Here is a 23,089-nt window from a genome sequence, read left to right as displayed (position 1 = left end):
TTTCGCCTGTGTTTCAGCTGTCAAAGACTCCTCTGTGTCTAATGCTGTTGTAACTGAGCTGGCTGCTGATGTAAATTGCTTCAGAGAATGATCACGAGTCAGGTTGCCCTGTCCTAGAAGAAAAGCCAGTTTCTCTGAGAAGCTGAGGCTTTACTCTTCATTTTTTGCCACTACCGATCTGTAAGTCACCAGCCAGGCATGGCATTATTTTCAGTGTTCAGCAGCCAAGGGCTCTGCCTTACAGAAGCAGTGTATCTCCTCCTGACTCTTATTAAGCAATATAAAATAAAAACAAAGAGTAGTAGTACAGAATCCAAACATATCTGTCTTTGCTTTAGAGACTTAGGCATGAATCACGGGCTTCCCTGGTGGCGCTAGTGGCAAAAAAACCCGCCTGCCAATGCAGGAGACATAAGAGATATGGGTTTGATCCCTGGGTCTACATGATTCCCTTGAGGAGGGCTTGGCAACCCACTCTGGTATTCTTGCCTGGAGAATCCCCTGGACAGAGGAGCCTGGTGGGCTACAGTCCATGGGGTCATGAAAAGCCAGACATGACTGAAGCGATTTAGCACTCATGCAAGCATGAATCATAGTGCTGAAAACATGATCAGTGGTAGGTCTAGTGAGTTTCTTTTCCTCCCAGAATATTAATATTTTTATTAAGTAAATGTAAACATAGCCAGAGTAGGAAAAAGCATTCTTTTTTAAATTAATTTTTATTGGAGTATAGTTGCTTTACAATATTGTGTTAGTTTCTGCTGTACAGCAAAGGCAATCAGTTATACGTATACATATATCCATTCATTTTTAGATTTCCTTCCCATTTAGGTCACCACAGAGCATTGAGTAGAATTCCCTGTACTATACAATAGGTTTCCATTACTTACCTATTTTTAACACCATAGTGTATATATGTCTATTCCAGTCTCCCAATTCATCCCACTCCCCTTCTCTTCTCAGTATTCATACATTTGTTCTGTACATTTGTGTCTCTATATCTGCTTTGCAAATAAGTTCATCTATACCATTTTTAAAAATTTTTTTAAAATTAATTTTATTTTATTTTTAAACTTTACATAATTGTATTAGTTTTGCCAAATATCAAAATGAATCCGCCACAGGTATACATGTGTTCCCCATCCTGAACCCTCCTCCCTCCTCCCTCCCCATACCATCCCTCTGGGTTGTCCCAGTGCACCAGCCCCAAGCATCCAGTATCGTGCATCGAACCTGGACTGGCATTTTTTTAGATTCCACACATAAGCGATATTATACGATATTTGGTTTTTCTCTCCTTGATTTACTTCACTCTGTATGACAGTCTCTACGTCTGTCTACATGCATGCTCAGTCGCTTCAGTCATGTCCAATTCTTTGCAACCTACCAGGCTCCTCTGTCCCTGAAATTCTCCAGGCAAGAATACTGGAGTGGGTTGCCATGCCCTACTCCAGGGGATCTTCCCCACCCAGGGATCAAGTTTGCATCTCCTGCATTGCAGGTGGATTCTTCACCCACTGAGCCATCTGGGAAGCCCCCTAGGTCTGTCTACATCTCTGTAAATGGCACTGTTTCATCCCTTTTATGGCTGAGTAATATTCCATTGTATACATGTGTACCACATCTTCTTTGTCCATCCCTCTATTGATAAGACATTTAGATTGCTTCCATGTCACTATTGTAAATAGTGCTGCAGTGAACATTAGAGTCCATATATCTTTTTGAATTATGATTTTCTCTGTGTATATGCCCAGCAGTGGGATTGCTGGGTCATAGGCAGATCTATTTTTAATTTTTTGAGGAACCTCCATACTCTTCTCCATGGTGGTTGTGCCAATTTACATTCCCACCAACAATGTAAGAGGGTTCCCTTTTCTCCATATTCTCGTCAACATTTATTGTTTGTGGATTTTTTGATGATTGCCATTCTGACCAGTGGGAGGTGATACCTCATTGTAGTTTTTATTTGCATTTCTCTGATAATTAATGCTCTTGCCTGGAAAATCCCATGGACGGAGGAGCCTGGTAGGCTGCAGTCCATGGGGTCACAAAGAGTCGGACACGACTGAGTGACTTCACTTTCACTTTCCACTTTAATGCATTGGACAAGGAAATGGCAACCCACTCCAGTGTTCTTGCCTGGAGAATCCCAGGGACAGGGGAGCCTGGTGGGCTGCCATCTATGGGGTCGCACAGAGTCGGACACAACTGAAGCGACTTAGCAGCAGCAACAGATAATTAATGATGTTGAGCATCTTTTCATGTGTTTGTTGGCTATATGTACATATTCTTTAGAGAAATGTCTGTTTGGATCTTCCATCCATTTTTTTCATTGGGATGTTTGTTTTTTTAGTATTGAGCTGCATGAACTGTTTGTATATTTTGGAGATTAATCTCGTTGGTTGCTTCATTTGCAAATATTTTCTCCCATTTTGAGGGTTGTTTTCATTTTATTTATGGTTTCCTTTGCTGTGCATAAGCTTTTGAGTTTAATTAGGTCCCATTTGTTTATTTTTGTTTTTATTTTCATTACTGTAGGAGGTCAGTCAAAAAAGATCTTGCTGAGATTTTATGTCAAAGTGAGTTTTTAAAGCAAGTGTATGTCTGAAATTTTCTTTTAAAAAGCTCCTCTTTTGGTTTTAACCCAATATTTTTTTTTCAAATTAAAGCTAATATTGTCAATCACCAGGTTAATATATCTTCACCATATTTATGGGAATTTTTCTGTACTATCTATTGTATCTGAATCAGGCATGAAGTGAACTTAATTCACAATTCTGGTTAATATGGGCCTCTGTATAATCAACTACAGTCTATTAATTTGAAAATAAAAGCCCAGATACCCTTATTACCTGTTTGCCTTAAGTTGTGTTTTGTTCAGTGTTGCGTACTTAATGGGATGAGGATCTTCCTCTGAAATAACTTACAGAGGAAATTTTTGTGGGTTTTTTCTTGCTTTCATGCATCAGTCACAGCCTTTCTCCATTTACAAAATCTCTTCATTGATGGGTAGTGGGACCTGGTTCTTGGTAAAGTTTCCTCCCTTTGAAAAGGACTAAATTTTAATCCAAAATCATCATCATTATCATCTTACTCCACTCTGTCCAAGGGCAGGGAGTTTATAGATAGCACTCCAGAGTTGCATCTCTTTGCACATATCAGCTGTTCCTTGCTTCTGTGCAAATTTTCATTGTTGAAAGGGGCTTGCACAGCACTTCTCTTGAAATCATGCTGTCAAGCTTAATTGGCCTAATTCCTTCAAAAACAAGAGCTTTCAGTACCAACATGTCACTTTTCAAGAAGTGGGATTCTTGTGTAACTTATTCTTAGCTCCTTGCTCTGAGCTGTGCCTATTATATCAGTTCTAAAAAGCCAAAGAATGATGTTTTTTTTTTAAACAGAGAAGATAGTTTTTTAATAAATTTTTGAAGGAGTAATAGAGTTAAAATGTAGGATAGTTTTTCCACTTGACAGTGTTAACAGACTTTCAAAGACACGTCCATGTTTGTGAAATAATCGATTTTGGGCAAGGTATGGAATTCCTCTAGGATTAGTGTTTTAAATCCACGTCAGCACAGTGAATTCAGCCCTCAGGAGAAGTAATATTTTCCAGTAAGTTTTAAAGGATATATTTGGTAGACTGAATTGGAAGCTTACAGGTTTTACTGATTCTGATTGTACTTCAGCTTTTGGTAGGACTGAAGTTTGCAAGGATTAAAAAAAAAAAAAAACCCTCTTGTATAGTTTTAATTAGTGAATTGGCAAAATACATCATTAATTGTTGACATTCTCATCATTTCCTATGTTATTCAGAGCCAACCTCAAGCCCTGTACTTCTTTTGCCATGATCACTGCTCTGGCTTTATAGATGTTTAATATCATGTGTATTAGGAAGGCAACACATCCTTTTAAAAAAATCAGAACAAGAAGCTGAGGCGTAAAAACTAGGTCACTTTTCAATGAACCAGAAACCTTAAAAATCACAAATGAATAACCACTGTGTGAAGTTTATTCTGATATAGACATCATGTTTCCTCCTGTCCAGAGGGGCAGGAGTTGCAGGGAAACACAAGGCTTTCTGAATCTGGAGCCTAGGACGGGAAAGGAGAGAATGCCAAGGAGCATTGAGATGGGGTGGGGGTTGTCTGTAGATAGTACATTTGATCAACGCAAGACACCTCTGAATATGTGATGACCACTCTCCAACTTCACACTGAAAAAGTTCAAACATTTTTAGGCCAACTTTAATGAAATAGATAAATAACTACTTAGATAAAATATTAAATTTATCACGTTAGTCATATTTTTAAATCATATAAAATGTATATTACACATTATGTGCTCAATCACAGGTGTAGAATTGAGGAGTATTACTATTACTTAGGGCTTCCCTGGTAGCTCAGAGGATAAAGCGTCTGCCTGCAATGCAGGAGGCCTGGGTTCGATCCTTGGGTTGGGAAGATCCCCTGGAGAAGGAAATGGCAACCCACTCCAGTATTCTTGCCTGGAGAATCCCATGGACAGAGAAGCCTGGTGGGCTACAGTCCACTGGGTCGCAAAGAGTCGAATACGACTGAATGACTTCACTCGCTATTACTTATTCCCTGGGGCTTCCCAGGTGGCGCTAATAGTAAAGAACCCATTTACCAATGCAGGAGACCTAAGAGAAGTGAGTTTGATTCCTGAGTCAGGAAGATCCCCTGAAGGAGTGCATGGCAACCCACTCCAATATTCTTCCCTGGAGAATCCCATGGACAGAGGAGCCTGGCAGGCTATTGTCCATAGGGTTGCAAAGAATTAGACTGAAGTGACTTAGCACAGCATGCACACTTATTCCCCACTCACATTTGATGAGTTTTTTTTTTAACTTTTTATTTTATATTGGAGTATAGCTGATTAACAATGTTGTGATAGTTTCAGGTGAACAACAAAGCAGCTCAGCTATACATGCACATGTATCCCTTCTTCCCCAAACTCCCCTTATATCCTGGCTGCCACATAACATTGAGCAGAGTTCCCTGTGCTATACAATAGGTCCTTGTTGATTATATATTTAAATATAGCAATGTGTCCATGTCAATACCAAACTCCCTAACTGTCCTTTCCCCCCACCCTTCCCCTAGTAACTGTAAGTTCATTCTCTAAGTCTGTGAGTCTATTTTTATTTCATAAATGAGTTCGTTTCTTTTTAGATTCTGCATATAAGTGATATCATAATGATATTTCTCTTTCTCTGACTTATTTCAATTAGTATGATAATCTCTGGATAGATTCATATTGCTGCAAATGACAGTATTTTATTCTTTTTGATGGCTTAGTAATATTCCATTGTGTGAGTGTATGTGTGTGTGTCTGTTTGTGTGTGTGAACACCATATATGTACCACGTCTTCTTTATCCATTCATCTATTGATAGACATGTGGGTTGCTTCCATGTCTTGGCTATTGTTAAGAGTGCTGCTGTGAACATTGGGCTGCATGTATCTTTTCGAGTTAGAGCTCTCCCAAGGCATATGCCCAGGTGTGGGATTGCAGGATCATATGGAAGCTGTATTTTTGTTTCTTAAGGAACCCCCATACTGTTTTCCATAATGGCTGTACCAATTTACACTCCCACCAACAGTGTAGGAAGATTCTCTTTTCTCCTCACCCTCTCCAACATTTGTTGTTTGCAGTTTTTGATGATGGCAGTTCTGTCTGGTGTGAGGTGATACCTCCTTGTAATTTTGATTTGCATGTCTTTAATAATTAGTGACATTGAGCATCTTTTCACGTGCCTGTTGGCCATCCGTAAAATCCCTGGACATGTAGTGGTGAAGTGCTACGTCATTGCCTGTGCTGGTTATCTTCTCTGTGGGGAAGGTGTGCCACAGAGGCACACAGACCTCTTTTAACACACAGTCCCTTGTGTGTTTTATGATTGAGGACAAACCATAAACATCAGTAATCATGCTCTAAATATTAATTTGATTGGATACAACATAATCATGCTTCATTATAATCATAACTCATTTGGTTAATAAATGCTTTCATTTTTTTTTCCTTAGAGAATATCCTAGTGATTGGTTAAAATATGCTGATGACACTGAGTTTCAGATGATTTGAGTAGTTCCCTTGGCATTCTAGAAAGGAAGAGAGTCAAAAGGCCAGTTAAGAAGTGACTACACTGGTCTGAAAGAGAGATGATAATGGCTGAACCAGGGCCATGAAGAAGAGAGGTCATTTGTGACAGATTTTAAGAAAGCTTCATGAGCTAGTGGGTTCTACTCAGAAGCAATCTCTCAGAGCAGACAGGTGGATAGGAAACGTCAAGCTGTCTTGTGGCCATGCAGGTCAAGAGCTTAGCAGGGTGTCTGGGCTGGAGACACTGTGGTGGATCTTGGCAGCTTTTGGTGGTGGTTGAAACCATGGGAGCAGTTGAGATAGCCCAGAAAGCTTATATGGTAGGAGGGAAATGGGCTTCAAATGTAGAGCTCTGAAGGCCACTGATAGTTAAGGGGTGTACAAAGGGAGAAGAATATGAGGGGCAAGCCATCGAGTGTCTGGCATCTGAATTGTGTGTATTGGCTGGAAAGGTAGATGTCAGTGAAGTAATACACATTGTCACTATTGATGTGGTTGGAAAAGCACCGGTTTCAGTATACTGCCAAAGAGCCGGTGAGTATTTTATTGGAGAAGCACTGAAATTATACCACCCATTGAGAGAGGAAGTTAATTTACAAGACTCTTTTTGGTTTTGTTTATTTATAGGAATTCTTTTGTGTGTGTGTGTGTGTGTATTTTATACCTGTATATTTGAGATGTATAATGTGTTACTTTGATGTATTTATATTTTGTAATATGTCAGTGAAGCAATATTTATCATGTTTCATTATTATAGTACAATATTATTATCTGTATTCATTATAGTGTGCATTAGTCAGGACTCTTACTTTGAAGTGAGGTGGGGGAGTACACTATTTATGACAAACTGTAGTCAGATTTCTGTTAAAGAAAGGACTACTGATCTTGTAAACCTAGAAAGTGACAGGAGTCTGACTGCAAGACTAGTCTGAGTCCTCACCAGCTGGGCACTTCTCTGGTGTGGTGACTGGTTGGAAGAGATGCGATCGTGTACATGTCAGACAGGGAGGGCGAGGTGTGCTGCTGCCAGCACCTCTCACTTCTGACTTCCAACTGAGTTGTTAATCTCAAGTGATCATTTTAAAGAACACTGTCTCCCTTCCTCTCCTTGGAAGGAATTCTGTGAGCAGAAGTTATCCTCACAGCTCTGGACTGTGAGAACCTTGTCTCTCACACTTCTTTGCAACATCTCTGAGCAAGTGATGCATGTTTATACTGACTGAGAAGTCAGAAGAGCTACTGATTAGAAAAAAATTAGTCTAGTGACCAACCTCCTTTATCTCTGAATGGTCTCTATACAAAGCCTTTTATATAGAAACCAGTTGTGCTTCATTCACACCACCGGATGGCACACGATAGAATTCTTGCTGGAGTTTCCGCCTGGAAGTGGCTGTGCTGGACCACACACTTCTAAGTAACCATGGAAAGATCTTGTGGGTTTTCCTTTGTGCATGAGCCCTGTTTTCTGGGGTCAGTGGTTCTCCCTATCCAACAGGAGAAAGGAGGGGCTGAGGCTATGAAGACTCCCAGTGTCTCATGGAATTTTCAAGGATGGCCCTAATCTCATTTCAGTTGTTTCATCAACGTGTCTACTTTGAGATGAGGAATCCCTTCCTAGTCTCTGTTCTTAAGCTGTACCAAATGGTTGTGTGACTGCAGCTTTCTTGAAAATGTTCTTTAGAGGGGAAGACTCTAAAAATGTCAGAAATTAGCAGAGGTGCAGGTCTGTTCCTCCATTCTCTCTTTTCTTCCACTCCTGAAATTCCTCTTACATATTTAGGCATCCAGACTTCTCTTTAAGGCCTCCTTCCCCTTGACTACAGAAGATTTCACAGCGAACCAAGCCCACTACTCTCTTAAACTTTTCTTCTTAGCCTGATCTGGCTAAAATAAAATCACAGGCAAATATGCACATTGCCGTGAGGTTAGCAGGATTTTTCTCTGAGGCCATTATAGTGACAGTTGAATGACAGTATAAAGCCAATGCAAGACATGATAGTTTCTAAACAGCAGTACTTGTTGAGAGGAACTGTTTTTTTCCTCTGTCGGGAACTTTCCTCTAGTGCCTAGTTGCAAGTATGTGTAAGGAACTAACAAAAAAATCGTCACGCGGGAAAGTGCTACTTCAGACAAAAGGATATTTTGCCACTTAGAGATATTTGCAGAGATTCATTTTAGAGTTTCTACTCTTCCCCCAAATGTGAATCTTGTTGTGCCTTCCAAGAAAACAAACCTTGTCTAATTTAGTAAAATTTAAGTTCATTTCTTTAGGAAAGTGTTGTTGCACATTGAACATCAGGCCAGATGTTTAAAACTCTTGACTGTCATGATGCCTGTCCTTCTGTTACAGGTGCAACAACGAGAGTGAGTGGTCCCAGATCCACGAGAATATCATCCGCAAGTCCAGCGCCAAGTACTCTGCCCCCAGTGCCAGTCATGGTAAGGTGCTTCTCTGGCTAGAAGACTTTGTGTTGCATCTGCAGTTGCTTATCATACACACCTTGGTTTATTTGTGCTGATCAGTTACCAGATATAAAGTTGTTTCCTACAGACATTTATTCTCCTTTTCAGGCAGTTTCTATTTCCTTGTGTGATGATTTGAAACCTTCTCTAGTTATTAATACTTCTTTTAAAAAATTTTTTATTGGAGTATAGTTGATTTACCGGAGAAGGCAATGGCAACCCACTCCAGTACTCTTGCCTGGAAACTCCCATGGACGGAGGAGCCTGGTAGGCAGCAGTCCATAGGGTCGCGAAGAGTCAGACACGACCGAGGGGCTTCACTGTCACTTTTCACTTTCATGCATTGGAGAAGGAAATGGCAACCCATTCCAGCATTCTTGCCTGGAGAATCCCAGGGACAAAGGAGCCTGGTAGGCTGCCCTCTATGGGGTCGCACAGAGTCAGACAGTGAAGCGACTTAGCAGCAGCAGCAGTTGACTTACAATGTTGTGTTAGTTTTAGGTGTACAGCAAAGTGAATCAGTTGTACATATGCATATATGCATGCTTTTAAAAGTCCTTTTCCCATACAGGTCATTACAGAGTACTGAGTAGAGCTCCTTGTGCTATACAGAAGGTCCTTATTGGTTTTCTGTTTTATACATAGTCATGTGTCAATCCCAGTCTTCCCTTTCCCTCCTAGAATCCGTAAGTTTGTTTTCTACATCTGTGACTCTATTTCTGTTTTGTAAATAAGTTCATTTGTATCATTTTTTTAGTCTCTACATATAAGTAGTATTATATAATATTTGTCTTTCTCTGTCTGACTTACTTCACTTAGTATGGTAATCCTAGGTTTATTCATGTTGCTGTAAATGGCATCATTTTATTCTTCTTTTGACTGAGTATTGTTCCATTATACATATGTACTAAACTTTTTTATCCATTCCTCTGTCGATGGACGTTGAAATTGCTTACATGTCTTGGCTATTGTAAACTGTGCTGCAGTGAACATTTAGGTGTGTGTATACTTTCAGATTATGTTTTTCTCCGAATATATGCCCAGGAGTGGGATTGCCAGACCATATGATTGTCCTGTTTTTAAGTTTTTTAAGGAACCTCCATATTGTTCTCCACAATGGCGGTACCAATTTACATTCCCATCAACAGTACAGGAGGGTTTTATTTTTTCCACACCTTCTCCAGAATTTGTAGACTTTTTGATGATGGCCATTCCGATTGGTGTGAGTGATAAATACTTTGTTGTAGTTTTGATTTGCATTTATCTGATAATCAGTGATGTTGAGCATCTTTTCATGTGTTTTTTGGCCATCACTTCTGACCGCAGTGTATTTTCTGCTCTTTCTGTGGTGAATTCCTTGTGCTTTGATAGGTAACTTGAGTTACAGTTTGAATCCAGAGTGAACAGAAGTGTTGCAGGGTTTGTCACATTGTGAAGTCTGTGTTTTCCTGAACAGAGACTGCATACCCAGCACCCCACCCCACAAAAGACACATATTAATATCACTTTTCAGTGTTGGCATCACCGAGAAAGCCTGACACTAATGAGCATCAATGATTAGTCTGCCATTATCAGTCATTTGGAAACTAAAATAGAAAATCTTTATTTCAAAGCAGCTTTCATCTTAGTTCAACTGCTCCTTTTTTTTCCTGCTTTTATTTTAAAACTGTGTTTAATATGTATTTAAATCTTGGTGTAATTGTACATGTTAGCATTAATTCTAAACTGAATATGAAATGTTTGATTAAATTAGAAGCACTGTTTAAAAATCTATAAGACCTCCTGAATAGATATTTTTCCAAAGAAGACATACAGATGGCCAACAGACACATGAAAAGATGCTCAATATCATTAATCATCAGAGAAATGCAGATTAAAACCACAAGGATATATCACCTCAAACCTGTCAAAATGGCTGTCATCAAAAAGGACACAAATAACAAATGTTAGCAAGGCTGTGGAGAAAATGGAACACTCATATCCTGTTGGTGTGAATGTAGATTGGTGTAGCCACTGTGGAAAACAGTACGGAGGATTCTCAAAAAACTAAAAACAGAACTACCATATGACCCCACAGTTTCACTGCTGGGTATGTATCTGAAAAAGATTTAAATGCTATTTTGAAAAGATGCTTGCACCCCAGTGTTCATAGAAGCATTATTTATAATTACCGAAGTATGAAAGCAACCTGTGTCCATCACCAGATGAATGGATAAAGAAGATGTAGTGTATATGTACAATAGAATAGTACTCAACCTTAAAAAAGAATGACATTTTTCCATTTGCAGCTACATAGGTGGAATTGAAGGGTATTATGCTAAGTGACAAGTTAGAGAAAGACAAAATACTTACATGTGGAATCTAAAATGTAAAACAAACTAGTAAATATAACAAAAAAGAAACAGACTCAGATATAGAGAACAAGGTCTTGCTTTCCAGTGGGGAGAGGGACATGGGGAGGGGTAAGGGACTAAGAGGTACAAACCACTATGTATAAAGTAAACACACTACAACAATATAACAGCAGAGAATATAGCCAACATTTAATAATAACTACAAAAAGAACATACCCTTGAAAGTTGAGAATCACTCTGTTATACACCTGATATTTACATAATATTATACATCTGCTGCTGCTGCTGAGTCGCTTCAGTCATGTCCGACCCTGTGCAACCCCATAGACGACAGCCCACCAGGCTCCCCCATCCCTGGAATTCTCTAGGCAAAAACACTGGAGTGGGTTGCCATTTCCTTCTCCAATACATGAAAGTGAAAAGTCAAAGTGAAGTCACTCAGTCGTGTCCAACTCTTAGCGACCCCATGGACTGCAGCCCAGCAGGCTCCTCCATCCATGGGATTTTCCAGGCAAGAGTACTGGAGTGGGGTGCCATTGTACCTCAATTAACATATAAATAAAAACCTGTGAACTTGTAATATACTCTTGAAGATAACTATCAAATTTACATAGAACCATGTTTCCCCAGATAATTTTTACCTTGAAACTATTTCATAACCTCTTTTATATAACTTTCTTTGTTTTAATGTTATAAACCTGTTTTAAATAAAAAAGTTGTCCTTGAAAGTGAAAGTCAATCAGTCATGTCCGACTCTTTGTGACCCCATGGACTGTGTCCATGGAATTCTCTAAATCAGAATACTGAAGTGGGTAGCCTTTCCCTTCTCCAGGGGATCTTTCCAACCCAAGGATTGAATCCAGGTCTCCCACATTATGGGCAGATTCTTTACCAGCTGAGCCACAAGGAAAGCCCAAGAATACTGGAGTGGGTAGCCTATCCCTTCTGCAGAGGATCTTCCTGACCCAGGAATCGAACCAGGGTGTCCTGCATTGCAGGCAGATTCTTTATCAACTGAGCTATCAGGGAATCCCCCAAGTTGCTCTTAAATGACAGTGTAAAGCCACTGCAAGGCATGGCAGTTCTTAGAGTTGTTGAGAAGAACCTCTATCAAGATCAGCATATTTTCAGCTAGAAGGGTCCTCAGAGCAGTTCCAACCCAGAGGCTATAAAGTTTGAGATGCTCAGCTGGGAGTACTTGAATTCTCTAAAACTCTGTAGCATGGGGTTCCTCAGGGCCTCTCTCACTGGTTTTAAGAGCCCATTTTTCCTCATATGTGCCTGGATGCCAAGGAGCTACATACACGCAGTGTGCTGGAAGGTGAAGGGAGTTCATATCCCTCACCTAAAGCCGGACTAAAGCAGGAACCTTACTTTTTAACAAAACAAGTTGCAATTTGGAAGACTGTTCATGCCCATATTTATAGTGTTTTTTGCTGTATTTATGTATTTTATTTATAAAAAGCTACCCTTGGCTACAAGTTCTGAAGCTATGGTGTGTTTAAAACATGGAACACATTTTAAAAGAGGAATAGTGGTAATAATACATTAAAAGAAACAACCAAAAAGCAGTTTCCGCCATCACCTAACAAGGTTAGAATGCTGAATTTTGTCTTACTTCCCAGAATAACCAAAGTTTCCATGCCATTGTCAGTGTCTTACGATTTTTGTCCATGACTCACAGACACTGGCCACTTAAACAGTGTTAGAAAAGCACCCCTCCCTCTGTGCTGGGAGCACCATAGACTTCAGAGAGCCTCAATTAGGATGGCCCTACTGAGGGCAGGTCTTCGTGCGCTTGTGGGAAACCCAGGAGAATAGGCTGCTTTTCTTTGGAGTGTGTGTCTGACTGCTTCTTGGCCAGGCTTAACTTGGAAGCTGTTTGGAAATCATGTTTCAATTCCCTCATTGAGTAAATGAAGAAACTGAAGCTTGATCAGATACTTTAGTGGCTAAACCAGGGAGCCCAGGTTTCGGGATGCTGGGGAACAGAGAGGAGGGCAACTTAATCTCCCAGACCACAGTCTGAGTTTTAATACAATAGTCCTCTGGGTTTTTGAGATGGTTTTGACTTAGATTCTTTTTTCTTTTAATTTAAAATTTTTATTTTTAACATATATTAATGTGAAGCATCATCTCAGGTCCAGGTGCCATGTGGAAAGTGATTGATGTTTCAGGGATGGGAGAAGGGTGAATACTGGGAGACATCCAAATTATAAACATTTGAAAAATCCTGGAAGAATACACATTTTCTCTAAGAATAGACCTACACAAAGAATCTAATTTTAATTTGTTTGTTTTTTTGTTGCTGCGTATATTCAAAGTAATATTATAAGCAGTTTTCAAATAAACATAATTAATCTTTGACCCTATCAAATTAACTATCCACTTAGCTTATCTATTGGAGAAGGCAATGGCACCCCACTCCAGTACTCTTGCCTGGAAAATCCCATGGACGGAGGAGCCTGGAAGGCTGCAGTCCATGGGGTTGCTGAGGGTCAGACATGACTGAGCGACTTCACTTTAACTTTTCACTTTCATGCATTGGAGAAGGAAATGACAAGCCACTCCAGTGTTCTTGCCTGGAGAATCCCAGGGATGGGGGAGCCTGGTGGGCTGCTGTCTATAGGGTCGCACAAAGTCGGACACCACTGAAGTGACTTAGCAGCAGCAGCTTATCTATATTTTTGTTTACTAAAAATATAAACAACATATTTTAATGTATGTAGTTCAATACCATTTACAGTCTAAGCATGTACTACTTCAATATAAAAAGAATTTTTTAAAAATTTATAAAATGTTAAATGAAATATTTTACTTTAGAAAATATTAGAAAGTGAACTTTAGAAGGGAATAAAATTAAGGTTTTTTATAAAATTCACCTTTAATCTCAGAAGTTAGTATATATATATCTTGATACACAGACTTGAAAACAGTATCTAAGCTTTGTAGTATGCAACCTAATAAAGTGAGACAACTTAACTGATAAATATTACTGATGATATCAAGTAAATCATTGGGTAGCATATTCAGAACAAAAATTTAAAGCCATCATTTTAACATCAATTTTGGGGGTCTCAAATATGGTTATAGGCTCACTGAGAAAAGTTACTTTTACGATACTGTTTTTCTATTAGCTTTCTAGAATATCTCTTCAGAATAATGTATACTTTCTGCCTCAAAACTTTTCTCAAGAAAAATGCTGAATTTTGCACATTTTTCTCTGGAGGGAAAAAAAACTCTTTATGTGTTTTCTAGGGTAGAAGTGTGATTCTGAGTTTAAAAAAAAAATGCTTTTGTTTTTGTAGGTCTTATCATTTCTCTGCAGCTTCTTCGTGGAGACATGGAACAGATTAGGAGAGAAAATCCCATGATATTTAATAGGGGATTGGCAATTACAAGAAAATTGGGATTTCCTGATGTCATCATGCCAGGTAGGCAGAACCTCTTGGGGCTGGGGTGGGAGAAGGGTTAGAAGAACGGAGTGTGGTGCTCCCCTTGTGAGCAGGTGGCACACCACACTGTGGAGGAGCCCCGCAGCCATTGACAGCCTCTGCAGCCAGAGTCAGGTTGCTGACTGCAGTCTGCAGCCAATGGCTCCTTTGGCTCTTGTTGGCATTTGTTCTTTTCCAGAAGCCCCCACATACCTTCACCAGGGCAACACAGCACAATCTGGCACTTGAACCTTTTTGTCTCTTGTGGAGACTGGATGTTAGGAATCAACACAGAGCTCCTCACAGGGATGCCTTTTTTAGACTCTTCTCTTCAGTTACATATCTTAGAAGAGAATCCCCTCATAAGAACATCCTCTTTAAGGAAAATAATGCCTGTATTATTGTGAATAATAATACTCAGTGAATCCCAGTTCATGTAGGAGTAGCAGATTTATTTGTATCAGAAAAATAAAACTCAGTGAATCCCAGTTCATGTAGGAGTAGCAGATTTATTTGTATCAGAAAAATGAATCATAACAATTAAAACACTATACCATATCAGGAAAATGGATTGGCAAATGGTATAGGTTAGGCAGCGTGAATAGTACTACCGGGCCAGTTTCTCAGAAAGTGTCCTAACCACTTTCACCTAATGCCCGATGGAGAGCCAGGGCAGAAAGTGGGAATGCATTGGCTCTCAAGTGTGGTTCCAGCAGGTTAATCTAAAGCTCATGCTTCCTAGTGAGGCAGATGCGGGTCAAGCTGGAGCAGTGGATCCAAACAGGCCATCAGAACCAGGGGGCTGTGGGGAATGAGGGGAGGATAGAGGCATGGCTCTGATGGATGGGAGGCAGTCTGGAACCAGAGAAGACGGGAACAACGAGAAGGAAGGAAGAACAAGGAAATGGCTCCTTGTCTGGATGAATTACAGGAGGCATGACCCTACCTTTTCCATTGAGTTTCATTCAGTGTTCTGCTAAAATTAAAAGCGTATTTGCTTTTGTTTAAAAGAGCCAAGCCAGGCTAGACTAAACTGTTAGTGACCACTCTAAATAATCACCTCTTTGGAATTCTCCATAGTGCTGAAAACTCCTCTTATTGGAAATATATGCCAGCATATACCCAGGGAAGAGTATAGCCTGAGCATACAGAAGGCCTTGTGATGGATTCCAGCTGTCCTTCTGCTCCCCATATTATGCCCAGACTTGTTTTCTGTCACTTTTATTCTCTCTCCATAGACACTGTGACTGCAGAGCAAGCTGCTGTGAACAGCCTTTGTCTCTTGCTCATGCATACAAGAGGATCTTTTGAATGACAGTCCTAGGGTGAAATCCTCCACAGGACATGTCTCCCATCCTGTCCTGACAGTTTCTCAGCCTTCTGTAACCCTAGTGATCAGGAGAAGAACCCAGACATCATCCCTAGCTTCTTGGCAACATGTCACTGAAGAAATAATTGGTGATTACCAAAACTGATCCGATGATCATTTTTAAATGAGCTATCCAGGCTCATGATATGGAGTCATATATTCTGAAAGATATGCTTGAAGTCTTTTCTCTCTTTTAAAAACTAGTTTGTCTAAGATTTGGACATTGCCTTCCTCTTAACCCTCACACAGTCATAGAATCAAAACAAAGTGAGCAGAGACTAGAAAGAAACAAGCTTCAGTCAAAAATCTTTAAGCAGACTAAATTCAAGAGTTACAGCATCCATACCTCTCCTGTGGAAAGAGATCTTTTTGTGAGCACTCTGAATCTCTGTGTCACTGGCACACAGGTTGATAAAGGGCTTCTGAGAAAGTTGGACATGACCTTGGAAGTAAGCATAATCAGTATCATTGGTGAGGTAAGCAGAGTGTCAGGAGCATTTCCTCCATTGGGCAGCTGAGGCATCACTGTCTGATTTGCCCCACAAGACAGAGACACTGGCAGTCCTAGGGTGTCCAGACTGGGGCTGTGAATGTGCTTTTTGCTGAGTTGTCTGCTCTTGAAGGATCGAGTGCTGGAGCTGAAAGTGAGGTTGATTCACAGGCAGGAAGCAGTCCTCTATGTGTCTCTCCTCTCTTTTACCTTACCTCCTCTCGAGGAAAGACTTTTTTTGCACAGATTGTGTGCTAACAACTGACAGTACCTTTAATGCCCCCACAAGATACCATGAGAGTGGGTTTGCCCTCCTTGGGTGAGACGATAGGGCTGGCCCTGAAGGTTCTGCTAGAGCAGCAAGAAAAGTGTGGAGCAGTGTTTCCAGTTGTGGCCCACCTGTCCTGGGAAACCATGTCTGTGACAGGAAGTCCCTTTGTGAGGTCACCCTCCACCTGCAGCTGGTCTACTCTTAACCCGTGGGAATATTGGATCTGGGCTGCAATGGTCCCTCGGCCCTCATGGTGCTGGTATGACTGAGTTACAAGAAATTGCAGCTTCTTGACACATGGTCATAAGAGAAATGAACAATGAAATGAACTATGTTAATAACTGTGAGCGTTTCAGCGCTGAAGTCTGAGAAATTAGAATACATGGAAAAATTAGAATGGTTCATATACTATGGCTCTTATTTTGAAACTACCAGCATTTGGGAGAAACTACTAGATACTCATTTGGAGAGGTCCTTTATGTCAGATGGCCCAGACAGGTCCTTGTCAAAGCATATTGACAGAGCTTGTAGGTCTGAGTTACAGCATTTAGACAAGTTCTAACCACACCAGTATCTGACACAGGATTTCAGAAAATGGCTTTCCAGTGGTCTCCTGTTGCTTTCCACGAGTGTGTAAGATACACCATGTGACTGCTGTGAACAGGAGATGTCCTACTCTTTGCCACAGCCAAGGCCCTGACTGCATAGGCATCCAGCTGTGTTCATGACTCATGGTAGTGAGCACGAGGCAAGACCACCATTGCTCGTGGTGTTCTGGGAGTCGCAGAGAAGGCACATAAACCCAGGAAACTCCATCCAAGATTACAGAAGAATAAACCGATATGGGAACTTAAGCCTGATTTTGAAACTGAGCACCTAATAGCCTTTTGTTGGTTTATTGCCATATTTCTATGGGTAGTTCCTCCTTCCCTCCCAACTCATTTTAGTTCATTACAGAAACTAATAACTCTACAACACACTTTTACTCCTTGAGATTTTTTTCAAGAAAATGGAGAGGAAATACTGGAGCAGGGCAGACGTTTCAGGTGAATGAGCTTTCTGTGACTCACTTGTCAGCATTAGCCCAATTAGAACTTTCAAGAAAACTGTCAGCCAAAAGACTGTAAACTGAAAGGGAATGATTTAAAACCTCTTGCTCAAGAGTGGTCTGTACCCTCCTCCAAACCTCGTCTAAGCCAGCAGGGGGTGCCACCAGCTTCTGTGCAGTTTTCCAAGTGTCAGCTTTCCAGGAGAGTCTATTCCCTGGAGTCAGTAGGAATGCAGAGCTGTCATAGCTCTGTGGGAAAGAAACCTTTTAACTTGTTTTCTAAGCCTTGAATTTGTAAGGTTATCATTTACCGTGGGCGTTGTGGGTCAAGTTTCATATTAGTTAAATGAGCTTCTCTTTTGTCAGAAGAAATTTGCCCTGTGATTTTAATATATTCTAGCTGATGGCTAAGTTTTTTTTTTCCCTAAACCAGTATTGCTCTAACTTTAGTATGTATCAGAATCACCTGCAGGGCTTGTGAAAAACACATTGCTAAACCCACCTCAAGAGTTTCTGATACAGGAGGATTGGGGTGGGACCTGAGCATTGTATTCCTCACAGGCTATCAGGTGATGGTTTAGGGCCCCCTTTGAGAACTGTGTCCTAAAGAGTACTCTGCTTTAGGGATGTTTTGCCCCTCTATGAATCAGACCTGGTACAAGCTCCTCTCTGGGTTGCCCTGACCTTGCCCTTTAGAAGGCAGCTATGCTGGCATGGCAGCCCTCAAGGGGGCCCCCCGACTCCTGCCCTTGTGCTCAGAAATACACTCTGTCCTTTGCTTTGATCCCTGATATAAAGTGCATGCTTCATCACCAACCTGCAAGTGATGTTTTTTTCTCTTTTCCTGTTTGTCTTAATTGTTCTTATTTCTCTCTGTGCTGTCCCCTCATTCTCGCCCCTTTCTTTCTGGTGCAGAGATGAAGATAGTTGGGTGTAAGTTCCTGCTTTTGTGTGTCCTGTCTGCTTTTGCCTGCTTTGTTTCCATCTTCATTTGTTTCATGGAATGTTGCAATACTGGGGTGGGGTGTCATTTACATTATTAATCCTTCATCAGCCTCACCTTTTGGGATAACTGACACAATGTTAGAGAAGCTACCAGCCCAACCTAGAGACTGTGTATTACTTTAGGTGTTTATTAAGATCAGAGAAAACTAAGGACATGTTGGAATATTTAGAAAACCTTACAAAGCCCTAGGTGAATAGATACAGGAAAGGATTTTTATGAGACAGATCAGCTATTCCCACTGAAAAGAAAATGAGTAGTGCTTATCCCAAGCTGTGAAGAATCAGAAAGGCAGAAAGCTGCTCTTATCAGCTCTGCTGGACACATCTCATGACTTTTGAAAGAAAAGTTCTCCTCAAAAGAGTGATGACAGTATTTACCACAAGTAGATTCAAAAGATTGTGGTCAGTCTGAGTGTCACATGAAGCTTTGGCTGTATCTCTAAGGGATAGTTTAGGAATGATCACATCTGGTCCCACAATGGGTTGGAATATCCCCACATCCCTGACCCAAGAAAGGAATAACTATGCACAGTGATGTCACCGTGTCCATTCCTGTCATTCTGTTAGAGCAGAGAACGTCACTGACTTTGTAGCAATAGAAACCAATAGAAGCGTGACATTGAAGACTTGGTTAGAAAAACAAAGAACCTGTCTTTCCTGGGTACTCTAAAGAAATCTTCCCAGAGCTTTTTTTTAAAATCTCTTCCTCAGAATAAGAGCTACTCCAGCATATAAAACTTTGGTCACATGTCTGAAACTGTCCATACAGGATGGTAGTTAACATCTCCACATCTCCGTGAATGCTGTCAGGAGACTCCTGTTCTGCCAAGAGATGGAATTGGCCCCATCCCGAGCAGGCTGCAGTGTCTCCTTGGAGAAGATGCGTTCTAGTTTTAGGTGGTCTTAAGGGAAAGAAAGCACTATCCACAGAAGCTCTTTCTAATCCTGTCTCGAATTGGACAAGTTCTAAATAATGTAGTAGTTAACACTATTATCCTTGAACCCAGAGCCTCACACGTGGTGTGAGTCATTTGTACAGAAGGAACATGAATGTAATAAAGAATCCAAGCAAGACGTAGTGCCCCCCAAACTCCAAGTAAGGCTGGCGTGTCTGGCAAGAGACGATCTTGCTAACAGAGACTCTGGTGCCTGAGCTGGACCTCGAAGACTCTGAAACCTCTGTAGAGACTGCTTTCAGAGGAGACCTGCAAACATGTGATGAGCTGTTTCTCCAGAGTCGCACTAGGATGCAGGTCTTTGGATGATCAGGCCCAGCCACTGAAGCGCACGCTCTTCTCTGCTGGATGCAGCTCTGTCCCAGTGCTTCCCAGCCCCCTGGGATTCCGGTAGCTGCAAAGCACTGCTTCCTTCTGAGACCTCTGTCTCTAAGGACCCCAGAATGTTTCAGGCCAATCCCTGACATCATCAGACGGCCTCAGGTCCCTGACCTGGCTCCCTCCCCAGCATCTGTTTCGTGTCGACTTCTAGGAATCTGGAGTGTTGCTGGGTCGTGACGCTGCTCTAGACAGTTGAACACTGTATCAGCAAACTATAGCCCATAGGCCAAATCCAGAAGCCTTTCATACTGTCTGCCAACTCGGAATGGTTTTTTACGTTTTAAAAGGGTTGTGAAAACAAAGAACATGTGGCCCACAAAGCCTGAAAGGTACTTACTATCTGGCCTCTTCCAGAAAAAGTTTGCCAGCCTCTGCCGACTCTTAAGTCCCTAGTTCTCTGACATGCAGCTGTACCAACAGCTGTCACTGGCTGCTGTGTGAAACTGAAAAAGGGACAAAGATTATTTATTCTGAAGCGCTCTTACAAGAACAGCCTCATTCATTCATCTTCCCATTCAAGAAACTCTGTTGCGTGTCAACTGAGCACCAAGCATTCAGAGATGTAAGGCACTGCTGATGCTTTTAGAGGCTCTGCCAATCTTAGGAAGCAGAGGACACCTAGCAAATGGAATCAGGGCTGCCCTCCACAATACACAGTCCCACTTGCTTCCAGAAAGCTTCCCCCCTCCATACCCGTCCCATCAATCCTCCATGCTGTCTTAAGAGCTACCCAGTTCCACACCCCCAGACAGACTTCACTAGCATCCTCCCAGCAGACCCACACTTTATGGTCCCCTGATGTTAAACCCTGGAGAGCATCAGAGTTACCTGATGCTTTTTAAAGATACAAGTACACAAGCCCCACCCAAGACCTACTAGAATCTCTAAGGGTGAATATTCGAAATCTAGTTCTAACAAGCTCCCTAGATGATTCAGATATACACAGTGGTCTCCAAACTAATCACAGAAACTGCTGCTCAGGCCTTCTCTTTCCCATCCTTATTGTAAGGTGCCTGTCCTCATGCCTCTCCTGGTAATATTTCCCGGCCACTGGTGCTAAAGTTTACACAAGCCTCCTGGAGACAGTATTAACCCATGATCCTACTAGTAGTCTTTGTAAACATGTAACATGCGATCAGGATAGCTGTGAACAGCGGGGACCCTGGGAAGCTCTCTGTAAGGCAGGCCTGGCTCATTACATCCTGGAGCTCTTCACATTTGTTTCTTCTAGTTCCTTGAGAATTAGTGGAGAGTTCAATTTAAATGATCCTCCAGAGAGCTTTTGAGGAGAAGGCCCCAGCTACATTAACTGTTACAAAGAGCTGTTTTCAAAATTGAGGCCATAATTTACAAAATTGCAACTCTTCTGACTGAGAATGGCCTTGGTTCTAGGCAGATCTATTCTGTAAATAAAGAGGAAAGATCTGATGAAATCAAGCTGCTTCAGTGTGTAACTCAGAGGGTACAGTTATGTGTATTTACACATTTTCTAGATGATCACAAAAGGCATTCTATTTAAATAGAAAATTTTAAAAGAATGAAACCTGTAGGAATATCTAGCTCAGTCCTTCATTTGAAATTGGCATTCTGGTTTAAAATACCCTGGAGAAGCTTCCCAGAAACTATGAACTCACTCTATAAAACCAAAACAGACCAAATTCTGTTATTATCCATCTGTAAGATGATGTTCAATTTGATATTAGTATTTTATATCATACAATGCTAGGAAAAGTTTGAAATGTTCCATTTAGGGACATACTTACTATAATATGTTACCTTTTGTATAGAGCCACAGAAATTTAAAATGCTTGTACAAGCTAGAATACTGTTGCTGGTAGCCAACATCTGCTTTGAAGAGTCACATGAATTGTCTTGAGAATAACTTCCAGAGAGTGCTGATTTAAACCAGGGTAATTTTAAACAAAGCACCTATTCTTTAGATATTAAAATTCTCTATTCACTTTATGCCAAATCATCCTAGAAATTGAATAATTAATTAAGTTCCATAGAAAAGCTAATATGTAACTAAGAGGCTATTATCAGGAGAAAGCTCTGAGGTGTCTGTTCCAGTTTTTAAAAATTTAAGGTGTAACCAACTCTGATTTCCCCCATTATAATGGCAATAACCTATAGTTAAGTTCCCAGTAATTTTGAATTTTACTTTGAGGGCTGATTTTTTTCATCCTCTGTTCTGACAGTAGCAAACTGATGAATTTGAGTTTTCCTTCTCCTCCTGCTTGCCTTCCCCACCCTACCTGCACACAAGTGCTCTTTTTAATGACCTGCTGCTGCTGCTAAGTCACTTCAGTCGTGTCCGACTCTGTGTGACCCCATAGACGGCAGCCCACCAGGCTCCCCCGTCCCTGGGATTCTCCAGGCAAGAACACTGGAATGGGTTGCCATTTCCTTCTCCAATGCATGAAAGTGAAGGAGGACCCAAGTAGGATTGTTCAAAAGAGGAAGATTAAAGTTCCAGACTCATCAGAATTCAAAGTAGAGGTTCTGCTCAGCCCAGGAGGAAAGTCTGTACCGACTGCAAGGATGGACCCCCTGAAGTCGGTCCCACGTGCCCAGCAGTTGCATTTGCATGTGATTTTCAAGAACACATTTTTTTCTTCCCTTCGTGAAGCCTCAGGGCTATTTGTTTAGGGAAATAGCTTTCGCTTGTTAAAGTTCTCTGCATTGTCAGAGAATAATCGTTTCTCATGGACTGCTCTTTTGAGAGTATTATGTGACCAAAAAAAAAAAAAAAATTGACAGTACTCATAGGGTAGGAAGGCAATATGAAGAACAGAAGGTTTGGACATAAAGACCCCTAAAGCCCAAGATATGGGCCAGTCTTAATCTATCACTGTTTGATGTGTAAGAGACACTCAGACACCCACAGTTAGAGAAGTGGGCAGTGCGGAAAAGAGGCTCTCATTAAGTACCTGGCCAAACCAGAAAGCTTAGTAGCTCACCAAAAACAAAGCCTCTTTATGTCATTGTGATTCCAAGTAATGAACAGACTTAGATGTGCCAGTTTTTGTAGAAACTGAAGTAGAAAGAATTTGATTTCTGAACTGGTTTGCTTTGCAAGTTAATGAATTGTTCCATTAACTTTCAGTTTTCTTCAGGCTGCCGACACATCTCACTTTGGCCTCACCTGGTTTCCCTTGTCATTTTCTTCCTTTGAAATTCCCCCCCCCCCCCACCC

At 41.0% G+C, this 23,089-nt stretch overlaps 1 protein-coding gene across 1 annotated transcript in view; it reads left to right on the top strand.

Moving 5' to 3' along the window:
• Positions 1 to 23,089, top strand: part of DOCK3 (dedicator of cytokinesis 3) — a 283,176-nt gene that overhangs the window by 172,533 nt on the left and 87,554 nt on the right. Inside the window, exons 13-14 of the mRNA XM_010851790.1 lie at positions 8,473 to 8,561; positions 14,248 to 14,373. Of these exons, the coding sequence (XP_010850092.1) occupies positions 8,473 to 8,561; positions 14,248 to 14,373 (215 nt within the window). The remainder of the gene's footprint in view (positions 1 to 8,472; positions 8,562 to 14,247; positions 14,374 to 23,089) is intronic.

Source organism: Bison bison, unplaced genomic scaffold (genome assembly GCF_000754665.1).
Source record: "Bison bison bison isolate TAMUID 2011002044 unplaced genomic scaffold, Bison_UMD1.0 scf7180017864304, whole genome shotgun sequence".
Taxonomy (NCBI): Eukaryota; Metazoa; Chordata; class Mammalia; order Artiodactyla; family Bovidae; genus Bison; species Bison bison.
This window is presented reverse-complemented; position numbering and strand designations above follow the sequence as displayed.